This window comes from Periplaneta americana, chromosome 13, assembly GCF_040183065.1.
Source record: "Periplaneta americana isolate PAMFEO1 chromosome 13, P.americana_PAMFEO1_priV1, whole genome shotgun sequence".
NCBI classification, from domain to species: domain Eukaryota; kingdom Metazoa; phylum Arthropoda; class Insecta; order Blattodea; family Blattidae; genus Periplaneta; species Periplaneta americana.
The window spans coordinates 36,273,499-36,293,205 of record NC_091129.1 but is presented as its reverse complement, the minus strand read 5'-3'; the positions used below and the strand labels follow the sequence as shown (position 1 = coordinate 36,293,205).

The 19,707-nt window shown below is 36.1% G+C and overlaps 1 protein-coding gene across 1 annotated transcript in view; it reads right to left on the bottom strand.

Moving 5' to 3' along the window:
* Window positions 1-19,707, bottom strand: part of LOC138711794 (uncharacterized) — a 43,952-nt gene that overhangs the window by 7,440 nt on the left and 16,805 nt on the right. Inside the window, exons 2-4 of the mRNA XM_069843023.1 lie at window positions 16,416-16,531; window positions 10,680-10,801; window positions 5,011-5,117 (exon numbers count right to left, since the gene is read on the bottom strand). Coding sequence (XP_069699124.1) covers window positions 5,011-5,117; window positions 10,680-10,801; window positions 16,416-16,531 — 345 coding nt within the window. The remainder of the gene's footprint in view (window positions 1-5,010; window positions 5,118-10,679; window positions 10,802-16,415; window positions 16,532-19,707) is intronic.

Genomic DNA, 19,707 nt, shown 5'->3' with positions numbered 1-19,707 from the left:
CATACCTAAATATAATTACATTATTAAACTCGATCATTATTATAATTATAACTTCAATTTGACTACGTCCGTAAGAAATTGTTGAGCCTTTTCTTGAAAGTGGTTATTATCTGGCAGCCCCTAATCTTCTGAGGTAGAGAATTCCATTCACGGGGGAATGAGACAGTAGAAAAGGATGAATAGTGGGATGTTCTATGGGGAGCAAGTGCTAGGATTTGGCTCTCCTGTGACCTGGTGTTTAGATTGTGATTGGAGGGTAAGTAGTTAAACTGGGTACCCAGATAATTTGGAGTAGAAGTGTGGAGAACTCGAAACAGAAGAGACAGCGAATGAAGTTTTCTACGGTTATTGAGTCGCAGCCAGGATAAATATTTGAACGAAGGTATAATATGCTTAAATTTTCAAGCATTTCTGATTAATCTGACACTCATATTGTGTACACGCTGCAGCTTATTCGAAAGTTGAGTTACGATAAGTATTACGTCACAATAAACAAACAGTGGTAATACGATAGTTTGCACTAAAGTCTGTTTTGATTTTGGCAGCAGAAAGTTTCTAAATGGGTTAAGAGAATGCATGGTATAGCATACTCTCTTGGATATTTCCTTCATTTGGGATTCCCAATTTAAATTTTCGTCTAAGTAAATACCGAGGTTTCTGACGACAGAATGGTACGGAATAGAGGCATTATTAACAGTAATGATTGAGACAAGTCTGTTCATTATGTTCAGTAGTCTCTTATGTCCAATTTTTACAACTTGTGGCTTACTAGCATTTAACCGAAGTCCGAACTTATTCCACCATGAAGAAACTCGATTCAAGTCATGATTAAGTTTGCCAGTAGTTGCATCAATTTCGTCTTGTCGGTTGTAAGTCACCTGCTTAAATGTGATACTTGCAGCAGTGTAAGTTTGTAGTCACGTCATTAGTATAAATGGAGAAAATCAGTGGTCCAAGAACGGTACCTTAGATATTCCTGCTTTCGTATAGCTATCGCCAAGAGGAAAACCGATTTTGTACTGAGACACATTATTGACGATTACGAAGATAGGAGTCCATCCAATTAATGCAGTTGTCAGATAAGTATAACGTTCTTAGTATTTCAACTAGCAAGTCAAGATCAACTGAGTCGAAAGCTTTACTGAAGTCAAGTAGAGTTAATATGGTCACCTCGCCTCTGTCCATTCTTCTCGCATGTCTTCAGTCACTTTGATTAGGCCAGTTGTAGCACTGTGTCCTGTTCTGAAACCAGATTGTGTTCATTGATAAGTTTGTACATGTTTAAGTGGTCTGTCAATTGTCGGTGTACGATGTATTCCAGTGCTTTGGAGAGCGGGGAGAATATCAATTAAGAGGTCTGTAGTCGTTTGGTGAGGTTGGAGTTTTCGTCTTGTGTAAAGGTGTTGCTAGTACCATTTTCCAAATTTTATGAAAGGTACTAGTTATGAGAGATGCATTAAATATATGGGTCACTGTCGGCAAGATCACGTTAATTATTTTATTTAACAGTGATATGTTGATACCGTCTATGCCTTGTGCGTTAGTTTTCAGTCGTCTTAATGATTTTCTGACGTCAATTTCAGTAATGTATGTAAAGTAAAATAACTTTCTATTGTAGCCGGGGCATTAGATAGAATGTCTTCCTTTGTTTGATCCTTTTGTAAAGATTCGGGAAGTGGGGTGGTGAAGTGTTCATTTAGATTAGTAAGTGAAATGTCAATGGTCTGTACTTGCTGCTTCTGATCTCTTAATCCCATGGAATATGTATTTTTCCATAGGTCTTTTGTACTAACAGAAGGTTGGACGAGTGAGTGAGCGTGGCGAAATCTTGCGTTTCTGATTGACTGGTTTCTCCGATTGCGTAGGAGCTATCGTCATCAGAACTACATTTTCCTCTTTGATACTTTCCGTATGCAGCATCTCTTTTCGTCATGAGTGTACGCAACGATTCGCACATTGTTATATTCAACGACGCTCGCACCAGGGCCACATGGTTTCGCGGCCAGACGCGCTAACCGTTACTCTATTATTATTATTATTATTATTATTATTATTATTATTAGTATTATTATTATTGTTATCATCATCATTATTTTAGTAGGTTATTTTACGACGCTTTATCAACATCTTACGTTATTAGCGTCTGAATGAGATGAAGGTGATAATTACGGTAAAATGAATCCGGGGTCCAGCACCGAACGTTACCCAGATTTGCTCATATTGCGTTGAGGGAAAGCCCCGGAAAAAACCTCAACCAGGTAATTTGCCCCGACCGGGAATCGAACCCGTGCCGCCTGGTTTCGCGGCCAGCGCTGTAACCGTTACTCTACAGATGTGGACATTATTATTGTTATTATTATTATTATTATTATTATTATTATTTTGTTCTCTGTATTGCTGTTATTTACCTTTGATATGTATTTTATACTGGTTGGGTGAAAGAGAAGGCTTTGAGACGTTAACTCTGCCAGTAAAAACAAATAAACTGCATATTTATTTATTTATTTATTTTTTTATTTTATTTTTATTTTTTTTATTATTTTTTATTTTTTATTTTTTTTTAAGTGGATAAAGCATCAGCACGTAGAGCTGAAAACCCAGGTTCAAATCCCGGCGCCGGAGAGAATTTTTCTCCGTTCCATCACTCTTTCATCATGAAATAAACTGCAGCACAAACAAGATGCAAGTACCTGCGACATGCGCCAAACATGACGTCACGTCAGTATAGTCTGTGAAGAACACGTTATTTTTATGTGCTGGCCAATGAAAGTCCAGGATAGTGTTACAATTAATACAATAATAAAATGAACAATAATGATACAAATTAACTATATAACAGTGACAAGAAAAAGTATAAGAACATGTTTTGCAATAGTTAATTTAAACAAACAATATAGTTAAATTTATAGTAAGAAGTTAAATATTACAGAATATATTACAATTTTGTGTAGAAAACTTTTACAAATAATATGAAAGCAAATGACATTGCCATGATCTAATACTTCAATACATTGAATGGATCGAAATCACATCCATGCAAGTTAGTATTTTTAATGCGTCTGGAGACTGGAGAGAGATATTTAAAATTTCTAAAATGGAAAAGTTTGCGAGGTTTCATGTCCTTCGTGGAATACGAAAATTGACACTGCTTAAGAAATATTCACAGTTAATGTCACCTTAAAGGACTTTACATAAGTATAAGTAATCGAGTTCTTGACGTCTGACATACAAGCTTCGACATTTCAAGTACTCACATTTTAGCTAATAGTTATACCGTAAGTTATTAGGCAGAAATCTGTACGAACATAATTGTATAAATTTCCTTAGCATATTTCCTAATTGAACTGAATCAGTAGTTGTAATAGAGTTCCAAACTACAGATGCATATTCGAATTTCGATCTCACTAATGTATAGTATAGCATTAAAACAATCAGATTTAGAAAAAGAATAAGTAATCGACATATTATTCCTAACATTCTTATTGCATGGTTTAGCCCAGTGGTCGTCGGCACTCGCTGAAATGTGCAATGCATACGCGGTGTCGTCCCATGTGCACCGTCGTGCAACAGGAGAGATAGAGAACATACCCGCTAGCAGCTACGAGAGCAATATAGTGCACTGCGTTTTCTGCGGATAAGAGAGGCTAGCCCCAGCGTGCTCTGTACTGACGACCCCTGGTTTAGCTTATTCAGTGTGGTTGTGAAAATTTAAATTATTGCCGATTAATACGCCAAGGTCTCTTATACTAGGTGAGCCAATAAAACGGGCTGTTTTAAAACTTTAATAATTATTGCACTGATTACTTTGAAACGAAACTTTCACTTTACATTTAAAGTATACACAATAGCATTTACCTCTACCTCACGAAATTATTTTCTGAACACTACATCCCACAGGTGGGACTCATTTCCTTTCAGACATTCTTCAAGTCTAAGTCTAGCCATGTGACTGGTCGCACCATCCTGTTGAAACCACGTGTCTCTATTGATGAGAGGGTTATTGGCAATTTGTGGAGACAAATTTTTTTTAATCATTCGGATATATCGCTGTGATATTACAGTAACACATGTGCCATTATCGTCCTCAAAGAAATAAGGACCAATGATTCCAAATGACACTGTTGCACACCAAAATGTGACTTTGACATTGTGTAATGGTTCCTCATGCATTTCATAAAGGTTAGTTGGTGACCAGTGACACTCTTGGTAAAAGAAAAGTATCGAAAGTTTTGTTTATTCACGTATGCAGAGAGATGAGAATAAGCTTCATCACTCATCAGCATATTGTGAACAACGTCTTCGTTAACATTTAGATCCGAGAATTGTTGAAAAAAAGTCATGCTGTTTACTTTATCAGCATCTTTTAATGTCTGCACTACTTGAATTCTTTATGGATACATGTATAAGTTCTTATGAAGAATTATTCGTTTGACAAGCAAGAGAAATAATTGCATGACGACTGGCATAACGTTTGGGACAACGGATCATAGCAACTCTTACGACGTTGATGTTTACCTTGGTACGTACAGATTTTTGCTTATCTTTAACGCAGAATCAGGTACTGCAAAGTTCAGAATCCAGATTTTTATTGCATGGGCTGATGGTATCGAATCATTGCGATAGATGTTGTAATGACGTCGAAATAACCGTTGTGTAGCAATGAAACTATCATTTTTGTAATATGCTTTAATAACAAAAGCACGTTGTTCAACCGTCCAACCATCCATTATAAAGGAATGCTATCGAACGAAAAATAGATAGTTACATGTAACAGCTAAAATACCCGACAGCAGCCCAAAAGACACGAATCTGAATATGCCCGTTCTTTTGGCTCACTTTGTACAATCTCTTCTGTTAGTTAATATATTGTTTATATGATAGTTATGTAAGGATAATAATAATAATAATAATAATAATAATAATAATAATAATAATTGATTCCAAATGGAGAAATGAAGTTGAATAAAGGTGACCTTTGCACTTTGGTTCGTAATAATTTGGTATTCTTACTTATCTTGGGAGTAGGCTTGTAATCCATAATCAGTTTACCATTCTTGAAGTAAGTCTTTCTGAATCCAACAAGCACTTCCTGACGCCGTTTTTCGCCGAAGCTATTCCTGAACAAACATAAAACAATTGAAATGCCCAATCATTTTGTGACATATATTTGCAGTCATATAAAATCAAGGAAAACTCAAAAGTTGTTTCCTCCAACGGTAAGAACTCGTACTTTAGTCAGTAGGTTACAGCACAGATAAGTGGGCCTATATGTAAGGTTTCAGGATCTAATCTCTACGAACGGGCCCGCGTTCAAATCCTGGTTGGGGCAAGTTACCTGGTTGAGGTTTATTCCGGGGTTTTTCCTCAACCGAATAAGAGTATAACTTTCGCCGTTGGACTCTAGACTCATTTCTCTGGCATTATCAGCTCCAGTTCATAACATAGCAGTTAATGAAGCGTCGTAAAATAACAAATGAAACAAATGTAGTGTCTATATTCGAACTTCTTTTCTCGTTTTAATTTCGTATAAAAATTATGGTGAAAGTTCAAAATATAAATTTCCAGATTTTCATGAATAGACTAATCTTCACGCTATTGATATAATCCTGACGTAAAGACAAGCAATTGGCTGCATAGGCGGTGTTATGGGGAGTACTGCCATCCATACTTGTCTGAAATCCTTTTTTTCTATTATTACCTTTAGAAAATATTGAATTCAAAATATTTTTCTTGCTTTTGTTTATGATTAAGTTTCTGTGCTTAAATTGACAAATTAATGCCCTCAGATAATGTTTCTGGACTGCAATATGTATTTTAAACTAGCTGTACCAGTGCGCTCCGCTGCACCCGTTAGAAATAAATATAAAGTAATTTCATAATTAAAATAGGACGTTTGATCCAGGGAACATTCGTGTTTGATAGAAGGATAAATCGTTTAATATGTTACTTAATTTAAATTATATTTGATTAATTGAAATGCGATGATTTGGTCCAGAGAGCACTCAGATGTTACTGTAATAACATTATAGCATTATGTGTTCGCGTAGGCTTCCGCGGCTGGTGTACATGGTGTGTGGATAAGCTTCAGGGCTTCTACCGCGTTGTCTTGGTGTTATTGGCTGACGTTTCGACCGCTGTGTTGTGGTCATCTTCAGAGCATTTGTTGGATAAGGAAATCGAAAAATCGAAAAAGAGAGGAGAATTGGGAGGACAAATATAAAAGGTACGCAAAACGCGTCCTTGCAAGGGGTTGGGGGCTGTACGAAACTAAATATGTGAGCTCCAAGCCTGTTGGCCACTAGTCTCACTCCGGGTTACGCTGCTCCACTGAAGGAGCTCTAGAAAATTTTGAAGGGGAAAACCGAAAATGGACGTAACCTCTTAGGTACCACATACACGAGGGGGACGGAAATGTGATCAAGTGATCACGGGACGGGGCGAGGAGGAGATGGCTGGTGTTTGCCGTTAGGATGGCAGGTGTTATCTTGCACATTGAAAGAGGCTTAGCCATTTCGCAGTGCAAGTGGAGTCGTGAAGACTCTGTCATCTGTTGTTCGATGACAAGGCAAGTGAAGGCCGTCAGAAGAAGCGCCGTGAAATCTAAATCTGCAATTTGAGAGGTTCCCTGCCCGTTCAAATTGCGACTAATTGAGTGACCTCGTACATTTAATAGACAATTTATAGGTTCTGAACTAAGGCATACGTCGTTTACAAAAAAAGGGGGAATATATAGGGGAAGGGCATATAGGTCCGTGGCCCATTTCTTTTAGGGCTCATCCCGACATTTGTCTTACGCCTTAGGAAAACCACGGAATACCTTAGGCAGGATGAGTTGTCTCATATAAGAGACTTGCCAATTTGGCTATTAGGTAGGAGGTGATTGTTGTCATAAGCCTTTTTGAATCGTCTCAATTTACAGACCCGCCATTTGGCTTTATGGTGACTCAATTACGAAGAGAGTGGAGAGAGTAATTATTAATTAATTAATTTAGAGTAATTAGGGGGATTCATGGGGATACGAGCGTGGTGGACAATGCAAAGGGGAACCGCATTAAGACGACAGCGTAATACAATTATTCTTTTTAGTTGGCTATTTAATGAGGCTGTCTCGAGTAAAGGGTCACTTTAGCGTCGAAGGATTGGTGATAGCGAGGTGGCATTTGACGAGATTAGGACGAAGATTTATAATAGATTACGTGACATTTGCCTTACGGTTAGGAAAAAACCTCGGAAAAAATTCAACTAGGTAATCAGCCCAAGCGGGATCGAACCCTTGCCCGAGCGGAACTCCGAATCGGCAGACAAGCGCCTTAGCCGACTGAGCTACGCCGGTGGCACGTAATAGGTCACAATTTGCATACAATAATTATTATCAAATGTTTGTTTATCTCCACGTCGTTCTTGCGTGGAAAAATCGGACTAATCATCAACAAGGTATTATAAAAATGCGTTACAAAATTCTATACATGTTTCATAGTAACTGAAACTAATGTCCATGTTAACAGACTGTACCGAACGCAAGTGGAGAGCTCCCGCGCAGAAATAATAAGACAAATCACGTTACGTATCACAGCGGCATTTCGCATCAAATGTTTGTTTACCTGAATATTTTTCTTATCGGATTTCAGTATTGAAGTAGCCCTCTGACGTTTAGGGTACGATGTGAACTACCTCAGTCTTCGCCTCTGCAATTTCTTCAGTTTTCTTAGTTCAGCAACAATGGAATGAATTTAAGCGTGCACTGGGTGTGCATTATGTCACATGTCTTTCAGTAGGCACACTGCTCACAAATGCAAGTAACGCGCACTACAGGGTGATTCTAAAACAGATTCCTTACTCCTAAACAAGTACAGCATACTTCAATTTAGCAATTTTATGGTATTATGCACTATTAGTTGAAATAAAGGTTCCTAAAACAAGTGAGAAAATACAGAAATCGGTAGAGGAATTCGGAAGACACTATGTCTGTGTAAGTGGCGACATAATTGTGTGTAATTTATGTAAGACTGACATAATCTGTTCTAAAAGACGGCAGCACTGTAATTAAAAAACATATAAGCCATTTGAAATTGATACAAAGAAGTGAGTCTGACGATCTACCTTCAACTAGTAATTCAGTACCAGCGGAAGAATTTAGCAGAGATCTGTATGAAATGATAGTGCAGGCCAAATACTTTGAATGTTTTGTTGGTAAGTCCACTAGTACAGAAGGGCAGTACCTGTACTACAGTTGTACCGGTGTCTTAAGTTAAAATTTTGCAACACAGTTCATCGCAATATGGATTTAACATTTAATTAAGAGAGTTACCTTTGATACTGTAATATTTTAAGTTAAAGTTTTACATCAAATACTATTGTAATACAGTCTTAAACATGTTATTGAGAGTAGAGCCTCCGATACAGGAACATTTTAAGTTGAAATTTTACATCAAAGATTGTTGTAATTTAGGCATAAATATTTAGAAATATATATTTATGGTGATCACTTTCTTGTGTTAAATTTAAACTAAGTTTATAAATAGCTTAAATATTTCATTAAGAGTAGTGTCTGTGGAACAGTATCATTTTAATTTAAAAGTTCACAGCAAAGATTATGTTCATTTTTTTTTGTAATAAACAAGACAGCCCTACTCTTGAAATGATTCTTTTATGTGTGTACTGTGGTTGTTGTCCATGTGGAAATAGTACAATGCCACGCACCACTACTTTTCGTCAAGTCATTTGTCTCATTGCTAGGCTTAGTATTCCAGCTACCTAAAGACTGAAGTTAAAGACACATTGGGTATATAGTACTCCGATCACAGGTAATGCAACGGATAAAGATATAAATAAACAGGTCATCCCTCGCGTTCATGGAGTACAGCCATCTTCCGACATAGTGGAGCACTGTTGAAAAAGTTCTAATCAACTACTGAAATGAGGTGTGGCAAATATGGAGCTAGATAGCAAGTACATTACACATAGGCCCTGAATGCATGTTAGAGACGTGATTTCCATTTCCGCCGTGATCGCTTCAGTGAATAATAGGCCTAATGTTCATTCATGAAATTATGGAACTTGATCTTTCTGCAGAATTTTTTTACTCGGTTATTTAACGACGCTGTATCAACTACGACGTTATTTAGCGTCGATGGAGTTGGTGCTAGCGAGATGATATTTGGTGAGATGAGGCCGAGGATTCGCCTTAGATTACCTGACATTTGCCTTATGCTTGGGGAAAACCTCGGAAAGAACCCAACCAGGTAATCAGTCCATACGGGGATCGAACCCGGGCCTGAGTGCATCTCCGGATCGGCAGACAAGCGCCTTAGCCGACTGAGTTACGACTGCAGATATCACTTAAAATTATTTTATATCGCGAGAAACTTGTTTCAGAATCATATGGTGCATAAGAATAATACAAGATATTCCTATTATCTGATACTTATTCGTGTTTCACCAGGTTATTGTGTATGTCACTCCCTATTTTTCTGTGTACTTTTCTGAAAATTCCATAAAATGTCAATTATTTGATTTAGTAATCGGGATGTATCACGAATCCATGCGAAGGTAATTTTCAGATTTTTTTTTATATTGGTTCTTTTGGATTACGTTCAACATGTTTTTTTGTGTCTTTTGATATTGCAGTGGCTTTTAATGCACTGCTTTGTCATTTTTACGTTTATTTTACACAATTTGTAGTTAATGTTGTCAATATTAACAGTGATTCTTCAACTCTACCTTGCAACATTACACGCTTGAGCGTCTTACCTAAGGCATTTCACCTTTGCAATGGACCTACAATGAGGTACAAAATACTTATTTAAATAATAAAACTTGGAACAGAACAGCACTGATAACTCACTATGACTGTGTCCCGACTTTGACTTACTATAACGAAAGGGTAGAGGCTGCGTAATATTTTACAGTATCTATGAACGTACCTGTAACGTCACATATACTTCGAATTAGGCAACTTCATTCTACGTACCAAGCGCTCTAACCACTGAGCTACGCCGAAGTTCAATCCACAGCACTGGATCGAATACCCTTCCTCTAGTGTTTTTCCCTTTGTTGCCTTATTCCATGTTCGACATATATGTTGACATATATTAAGTGGTTAGAGCGCTTGGTACGTAGAAGCAGGGACCCGGGTTCTATCCCCGACGCCGGAGCGAATTTTTCTCCTCTAACAATTATTGTTACCATAACAGATAAATTCTGTAAGACCGAAAATTAAACTTTATGTAGATTCTTCGCCCAAGGTGCATATAATGTGGAATCCCGGCCACAAAGTCACTCAATTGAATGCGCTTCTTGTATAATGGCAGTTGACTTAACATGTGTCAACATACTATATGTCGAACATGGAATAAGACCACAGTGGGAAAATTACCAGAGGCGGCGATTTGATCCTGTGCTGTGAATTGAACTTCGGCGTAGCTTAGTGGTTAGAGCGCTTGGTGCGTAGAACCGAGGACCTGGGTTTCATCCCCGGCGCCGGAGCGAATTTTTCTCCTCTAATAACTATTGATAACTTCATTCCAACTCAGAGTTAGCTGAAACACGAAGCTTACTCATTGCACAAACTGCGTACTCACTTAACTTCAAAGAATAGTGCTAAGATTCCGGCCGGTGGGTGGTAATAAGAGTTGGATATGAAATGATTTGTTCTACTTATCACTGTATAATTGACTTACGGTCTTGTAGCAGCTTTAAAAGTATCCGAGTAAAAATTGTCGGCGAAGTAGCAGATACCGTCGGTAAATATTTTCGAGTTTGTCAACGTAGTAAACCTAAACGGTTTTTCGGTTTTTGTGAACTGAAACAAAAATATAGATATTAATCACACAATGCCATACATCTTGACTATAATCACAGTATTAAAATTCACAAACATTTGCACTATATTACGTAGAATCATACATACACCTATTACACTATATTCCTAAGTCCCCGTTAGAGCTTAGTTTTTTTTTAACTTATTAATTTATTTATACTTGGTGCAATCGATATTACGTTATGGTATTGTCGCTTGGTGCAGTGTTCCTAAATCCATAAGAAAGATAGCCTACAGGAATTACTTCACAAGAGAATAATCAAAATAACCTATGTCTACAAATCTGTTGATTACGTTACTAAATTTTTCTACTCGAAATTTAATATTTTAAGTTGAAACAGTTATACAAAAATACATTATTACGTCTTTTAATAAAAAAGATAAAATTTCAATACATACTGACATAATTATAATACCAAAGAATCATTACGGAGTCGAAAAGTTTAATGACTGCTGGTATCAAACACGGCTTAAAGCTATATAATAATTTCATTTCTCATATCTTGATCTTTTAAATAAAAATATGGTGAAATTTAAACTTAAAATTAAAGAAATTCTCAAGAAAAATAAACTAAGCTGTAAATTATTAACTTCTATTTTTAATTGCATTTACTTAAGAATGGTAGTTATATACGGTTTCATTTGTATTTACTTTATCGTATTTGTTTAATACTTATTCTCGAACACCCTTAACCTCTGTTCCTCTCCCAAAGTGAGAGTCCAAGTTTCCCAACCATGCTGAACAACTAGTAATATAACTGTTTTTAAGTTCTAACTTTCAGCTTTTTTGAGAGCAGACATCATATATTGTTTCTAATCCAAATTATATTGTTTTATTTACCGGTACCGTTTTATTATTTACCAGTGGCTTGTGCAGCAAATGCTGCAAACGAAGTTCATTAGGTAAAGGTTCAAATAAAATTTTTTTCAGATTTATTTTCCAGAAAGATTAGGAGACATTTTGAAAGTTATTTGCTTTCATAATAATGAAGATGTAACATTCAAAGAAACGTAATATCTCAATGAAGTGTAACCTGTCAAAAATAGCTCTTTCAAGAAACTTCCCTCTTAATGGTTCTTTATGCCAAATATTTTTTTCTTCAGCACATCTATCTTTAGTTCTTTGAGTTTCAATGTGAAAATGCAAGTAACAATATCAGGAAAATCAGTGGTTTTTTCATATGTGAGTAAAGCAGTAGCTATTTCAGGTCATTGCGGATTGCAGGTGATAATTAAGAAAATTTCAGGTTTGCCATGCTTTTGAACAGTAGACAATAGCATATTGGCATACCTGCTGCATGTTTCGTAGACTGTCTTGAAATTTAGGGGATAGTATCACTATTTTTCATGCTAAAAGATCTTGCTGACCGGAGACTACAAAATCTTATAGGCCTCTTATTTTATCAGTAAGTACCCAATGCCTTTTGGTTATTCCTTAGGAATTGTAATCTTTGCACTTCCTTCCGACAATACTGATTTTCCAAATATTACTGGATTAACTTGTGTGACTAATGATTGTGTTGAAAATGGCTACGAACAGCAATCCGAAATCATATAAACTGAAGAAAAGTCATTCTAGTGAATATTATATATTTATTAATTTGTCCTACAGAATATCTGTAATATTGACAATTAATATTGAGGAGAAAAATTCGCTCCGGCGTCGGGGATCGAACCCGGGTCCTTGGTTCTACGTAAGACATGCAAGCGAACTCCTATTCTGACTTAGCATCGAGGGTGGTAAATATTTTCTCCGTACATGTTCCAATTCGACGCACAGTAATAAAATATGCTTATAGGAATCCTTTTCTTTGCAAAGCGGACAAAGACGCTCCCCTTCTTCGTTGAAAATGTTATTACCCTTCCATTCCCCCAATGTTAGCCACGCTAAACTTGCTCTGCTGTCTTTGTTACAAGAATTTATGTAGTCACACCTCTCCCAGTTAAGCATGAGATCTGATTGTAAATGTAGTGAGGACTTTTCCGAACATTGCAGCCTCTCGATATCAATTAAACGCATCATCACATTACGCCATACATTCCTCCTGTTATTCTCTCCTTTCTCCCACACCCACCCCATTCCTATATGATGCAGCCCTCTCTGCAGTTTATAAACCCACCCCTTTTCCCAGCCCTCTCTTTGTTGAACTTTGTAGCAAATCGACCGTAGAAGCGACTTATCCCCAAATATGATTTTTAACCAGTATTTTATCACCCTGACTTTCATATGAATTACTTCGTTTTGAAGTCCAAACTCCTTTAGCACCCGCAGTTAGCTTCTGCCAATTCCAAGTATTCGTTTCAGGAAGTCCGTTTGTACCTTATTTAGTTTTCCTGCATTTTCCCAACCCCAAATTTCCGCCCCATACAACATAGATGACCTAACCACAGATCCATATACGAGCTCCATTGTTGCTGCAGGAATATCTGGCACTTTAGTGATCAATTTCAATACTTAGGCACTCTTTACCCCGCACTTGCGTTTCGTTATGTCAACATGCTTAGTCCATCTTACACAAATGAAGATCGACATATTGGCATTATGATGTCAGAGAATCTGAGCTGTAAATATGTCAGCAATCCTGCATGTTTATTGTAGTGTGTGCCTGTCTTTTCTGAAAAGCTATTAGCTCTCAAAAATGACGACAGGTGGATTTTGGAAAATTGGAAAGTCATGTAGGAAAATTGACATTTCACTGAAATCTATTGTTTTTCCGCATATCCTTGGATTCCAAGCTTCAAAATGAGGGGTCATTCATTAAATTCCGTTCTTTACTTGAAGCAAGTAAAGAGATAGGTTTGAAAGTAAATCCCGAAAACACAAAGTATATTATTATGTTTCGTGACCAGAATATTCTACGAAATGGAAATATAAAAGTTGAAAGTTTATCCTTTGAAGAGGTGGAATTTTCAAATGTCTTGGAGCAACAGTAACAAATATAAATGACACTCAGGAGAAAATTAAACGCAGAATAAATAAGGGAAATGCGTTTTATTATTCGGTTGAGAAGCCTTTATCATCCAGTCTGCTCTCAAAAGAAGCTGAAAGAATTTATAAAACAATTATATTACCGATTCTTCTATATGGCTGTGAAACTTGGACTCTTACTTTGAGAGAGGAACAGAGGTTAAGGTTGTTTGAGAATAAGATGCTAGGGAAGTTTGAGAATAAGATGCTTGGGAAAATATTTGAGGCTAAGAGGGAGGAAGTTACCCAATGGAGAAAGTTACATAACGCAGAACTGCATGCATTTTATTCTTCACCTAATATAATTAGGAACATTAAATCCAGACGTTTGAGATAGGCAGGGCATGTAGCACGTATAGGCGAATCCAGAAATGCATATATAGAGTGTTAGTTGGGAGGCCGGAGAGAATAAGACCTTTGGGAAGGCCGAAGCATAGATAGGAGGATAATATTAAAATGTATTTGAGGGAATTGGGATGTGATTGTAGAGACTGAATTAAACTTGCTCAGGATAGGGACCAATGACGCCTTTATATGAGGGCGGCAATGAACCTCCGGGTTCCTTAAAAGCTATAAGTATTATTATTATTATTATTATTATTATTATTATTATTATTATTATTATTATTATTATTAGTATACTAGAGTCTTTTATTAATATTGAAATAGGGTAAAAAAGTGCATTATATTTTTTTATTTGTGTCTATTGGATTTGTGTTAGCTCAACAGTCAACATTTTCTTTGTATTTATTTCTACGACTTATGTTACCTAATTACATTATGAATAATATTACTCTTCACCAAAGTGAACGTGATTGTATAGAAGGCAAGTAATGTTATAAAATAAATAAACATTACGTTCTTCAGTCCAAGATCCCACGTTTTATTGATTATATTATCCACTTTCCGTAATACTAAATAATTCTTTGCGTAATTTTTTTAATGCTTCAGGCAGCGATTCATGGAGCCTGTTTCCTTCTATTTTGTTTTTTACTTAGCTGCAGCGTTTAATGTTTACCTCACATGTTAATTTATTAGCTAACAATTTTATTTCGTCTGTCATGTATAACAACACTGAAGGTTAAATAGGCCTTTCATGTAAAATAACTCCGCTAATAGTTCATTGCAGATCTTGAAAATCATTCAGAGTCATTATATGTTTGGTTTTACATAAAACCAAAGATCATTTCTTAAGCCTTAAGCTAAGACAAAGTTAATTTCTTTAACTTCAGCTGTTGAATAGCTATAAAACATTTTCTTATATCTTAAGCCAAATGTTACTGTTTTTTTTTTCTCATTTTTAAGGACTGATAACTCCAAAAATATTTACATTACACTTTAGATATTTTGCAATTTTACTTTCCTTCACATTAACAATATCTGACAAAAATTTCATTGAAACCAGAGGATCGGGTTGAAAAAGTTTCAGAAGTGTGTTGCTTTGACATGTACTGACCCATCTACATTTTAGCCCTTATTATTCTGAAGTTACATCTAGTAGCTACTCATTATAACAAGATTTATTATTCAACTGTTCCTAACCGCTTTGTTGATTATATAGCCGGTGTAAACGGCCATGAATACGTGAACATGAATAAAACAGGCTGCCATTCCATAGATACTTCGTTTTTAATTTTAATTGTTCTGAGTTTAGATGGCCATCACATTGAGATCTTACAACCTCTCGAACTTGAAATATTTTTAATGTGAATTTGTGGTTTAGTAGAAAAAGCATTGTAGGACACACGTTCGTAAAGTTATCTTTTTGGACGAGTGTAAAGTTTGTGAAATGAAGTGAAACTTCACACTCATGCTTAAAAGATAACTTTTACGAACTTGTTTCAGAAGTAACTACTGAGTTTACTTTTGTTTATGACGTCATTTTATACTCGTAATATAACAAATGAACTCACTATAATCGTCGTGTTTACATTAACAATGCATATTGCCTTCGAAATTACTATTTTGCTATGATTCCGAAAGCTGTGGTCACGTAATTGATAATTAAATTCATTGACTTCATTTTAAATGCCAATTAGTTTCGTGAAATGCAAACGAATTATATTTGTATAATATGTTTCCGTATTTACGTTAAATTACAATTAGTTAATTATGGATTAGCAACATGTTGGTAAAATCATCCCTAAGAGGATGTTCTCATTAATTTGCACGCTACTGTAAATGATGGACTGAGCTGGTTAAATGAGGGGAATATGGCGGTTGATCAATCAATTCAAAGTCAGCTTCATAAATTGTCTGCAATTCAGTGAGGGACTTGTGAACTGGTTATTATTTTTTTAAATTTTATCACGAAGTTCCTACACAATTTTTCTGGAAGCTCGGTTAATAATGAAGAATAATAGGCTCCCATCACAGTTCTATCATGTTCTACGTTAGTATTACACTATTATACCTTCTTTGTCTCGAAAAAAAAACTGATGCGAGGACATTTCCTGCCGACATTTTTAACACGAATTTTCTTTGAGCGGAGAACACAAGAGGATATTTATAATAGGGGACATAAAGCCTATCTACAGGAAAAAGTTACCTGAGCCGAGGATACTTTTAAAACTGTTTGTTTCAGGTTCATTAAATGAGATAAATTAATTACATTGGCGTTTTACGTACTTCGTAGTAAGTGAAGCCTTCCATGGCAGGCGCTCCAATGTCACATTTTACATCTTTAGTTTCCAAATCTTGATAGAAACTTGACAAGAACAAAATCAGCAGTGATACTCTCGCACCTGTGAAGAAATTGTGATACAGTATTCATGCAATATATAACCTCGAACGACTTAGCCAATGCTGAAAACAAAACTTCCCATAATATGGGAAAGTAAAAAACATTGATTTTCCTGGAAACAGTATTCTTTCACTGACTATTTCGCGCAACCATCAATTCGACAATGGCGCGTAAAATGCCGTTGAATTTCAGCCAATCAGAGCCATCGTCGATTGCAAATTGCCAGTTGTGTATTGTGGCTGGCGATTCGTACTTGTTTCCTCAAATCAAATAGGAACACTGTAGCCTAATTGTAAATAAACCCAGAGATAATAAACATCAGCTTTCTCACGATAGAGCAGTCTACATCAAATTTAAATTCTATTGAATGTCGCCTCCATATCCATAACTGTACATTTAAATACATTCCTGTCTTTCCGAATGTTATTTTTGCTTATAACAAAAAACTGAAAATTTCCATCATACTGTTGGTGTTGGACTATATGGCTTTAGTGGTTTTTGTGAATAAATATTTTCACTAATAATAATGTCCTAACGAGGGTAATATCCAAGTTTGTAACCATGAGGTCAGTTCCTTGTTGTTTATAAACCCACTCCCGTACAAAATTATCGATCCCACTCGTGATGTTTATGAACTCACTCCCGCAGAAAGTTATCTACCTACTTCGATCTGTCTCGTGATGTTTATGAACTCACTCCCGCATAAAGTCATCCGTTTCGATCTGACTCGTCATATTTATGAACTCACTCCCGCAGAAAGTTATCTGCCTGCTTCGATCTGTCTCATCATATTTATGAACATACTCTCGCAGAAAGTTATCTGCCTACTTTGATCTGTCTCGTGATGTTTATGAACTCACTCCCGTAGGAAGTTATCTACCTACTTCAATCTGACTCGTGATATTTATGAACACACTTCCGCAGAAAATTATCTGCCTGCTTCGATCTCTCTCGTAATGCTTATGAACTCACTCCCGTAGAAAAAAATCTACCTGCGTCGTATCTGTTTCGTGATGTTTAGGAACTCATTCCCGCAGAAATTAATCTACTTCTGTCTCGTGATGTTTATGAACTCACTTCCGCAGAAAGTTATCTACCTGCTTCGATTTATATCGTGATTATGAACTCACTCCCGCAGAAAGTTACCTATAGATTCCAATCGACACTGAAATGGATCTGGTTGCAAGGATTCTCGCAGGGGCTGAAGAGGTGCGCCAATCACCTTAGATTCTAGAGCGTATGCGGTAGTCTACGGTGCGTCGCTGTACAGTTTGTAGAGATCATGGCGGTCGACATTTTGAATACCTGCTATATACGAAGTGGCGAGTATATAGTGTACTGCACACTGAAGTGTTTAACAAACAAGTGTGTGTTTTGTTCTAAAGTTTGTTTCATTACTCATGTGATTATTGTATTGTTCTGTATTTCAGTTTATGATATTACAGTCCCTAATTCAGAACTTAGTTGATTACGTTTAAATTTTTCCTTGTAATCTATCACAATCCCTCTTACCACCATCCAAACGACATGCTACAAGTAAACAGATCAGTAATACATTACTCAGTAATAATTCACCGCAGACCATAGGTTCCTCATGACAAAACACTAAGCCAACATCCTTGAACAACCTGTGAAAATTTCCTTAGAGTTCTGGTTGACTCTGTATATTGTAACTTGATAATGTCCAACAGTCTCTGATATGCTGTTGTAGAGAGTTCCAGAGATGAGCTGCAGAAACGGTGAAATATAGACTATAAGGACGTTCTAAATTTAGGAATAACTGTGATAATGTGTTATGAACGAGAATATATTTCATAATATGAGGACAAATTCTGAAAATAAGAAGCTAATACCTAGGATGAGATTTCTAAAAAATATTGAAGAGAAAGACGCAAGGCAGCGTATTAAGTGAAGTTGAGATACGGTCAGATCAACGGATGTTCCAAATAAATCGAATACGTGCAATATGAATACTCTGTAGCCTTTCTGTCAGTTTCATGTTTAGATCAGTAAAAAGAGTATCATAATAATCAAAATGAGGCATCTAAAGCGACTGTACTAGATTCTTCTCAAGAGCCAATCCAAGGAAATTACTGATATTTTTCAATGTGTTAATTTTCATATAAATTGTTTTACATAGCCTATGTGTGTGATCTGTGTATTCCAACTTGCGTTTTTATTCATATAAATTTCTAGATCTTCTTTACATTCGGGTGAAGTTTAGCGCTTTCTTTCGACTTCTTCTTGCTGTGTGTCGTGTTGGAGAGAATGTGTAGGTAGTGGTGGGGGTGTGTTTATGCTTAATAGTGTTGTGTCGGAAAGGGTGTGTGTTTTAAAATTCATTTGAGTGTTGAGATTGTGTTATGTTTGTGTTTTAGAATTTTTATACATATGTTTCGTATTTTTCTAACCTGTTTATTTATTTATTATTATTTTTTTTTTAGTTTTCGGTTCAGTGCGTATATAGAAATCTCAAGAAAATTAATTCTGTATAGGCCTAAAATTTATTTTCGCTCTAATACAGGGTGATTCAGACCACCCGTAACAGTAATTTATTTCGGAAACTAGTGCATTAAAATTTTGGAGACAAAAATAATTATTACTAAAGCACATGTGAATTTTTACTTGAGCTTGATTTCATCAATCAATCTTAACAGGAAGTAGTGTCAGTGGCGTATCACTTTAAAATTTCAAATGGGAGTCGGGGTCAAATAGGCTATCATTTGATAGAGCTCTTCAAAACAAACAATTTTCATAGGAAACGTTTTTATCAGTTCCTACTATTTCAATGAGAAAACGTACGAAAAGGGTAGTTTACTTGTATACACCCCTCGACACTGCTGCCAGCCACCAGATCTACACTCAGCCAGATATTTGTGCGTATGTACTATGTCAACATTAAATATACTTATCTAGTTTACATTTTCTTCTCGTAACATTTCTCAGAATTAATGGCATTATCTTTTCGTACGTTTTCTCATTGAAAGCTTAGGAATCAATAAAAACGTTTCCTATGAAAGTTGTTTGTTTTGAAGAGCTCTATCAAATGATACCGTATTTGACCACTATTCCCATTTGAAATATTAAAGTGATACGCCACTGACCCTACTTCCTGTTAAGATTGATTGATGAAATCAAGCTCAAGTGAAAGTTCACATGTGCTTTTGTCTTAAATAT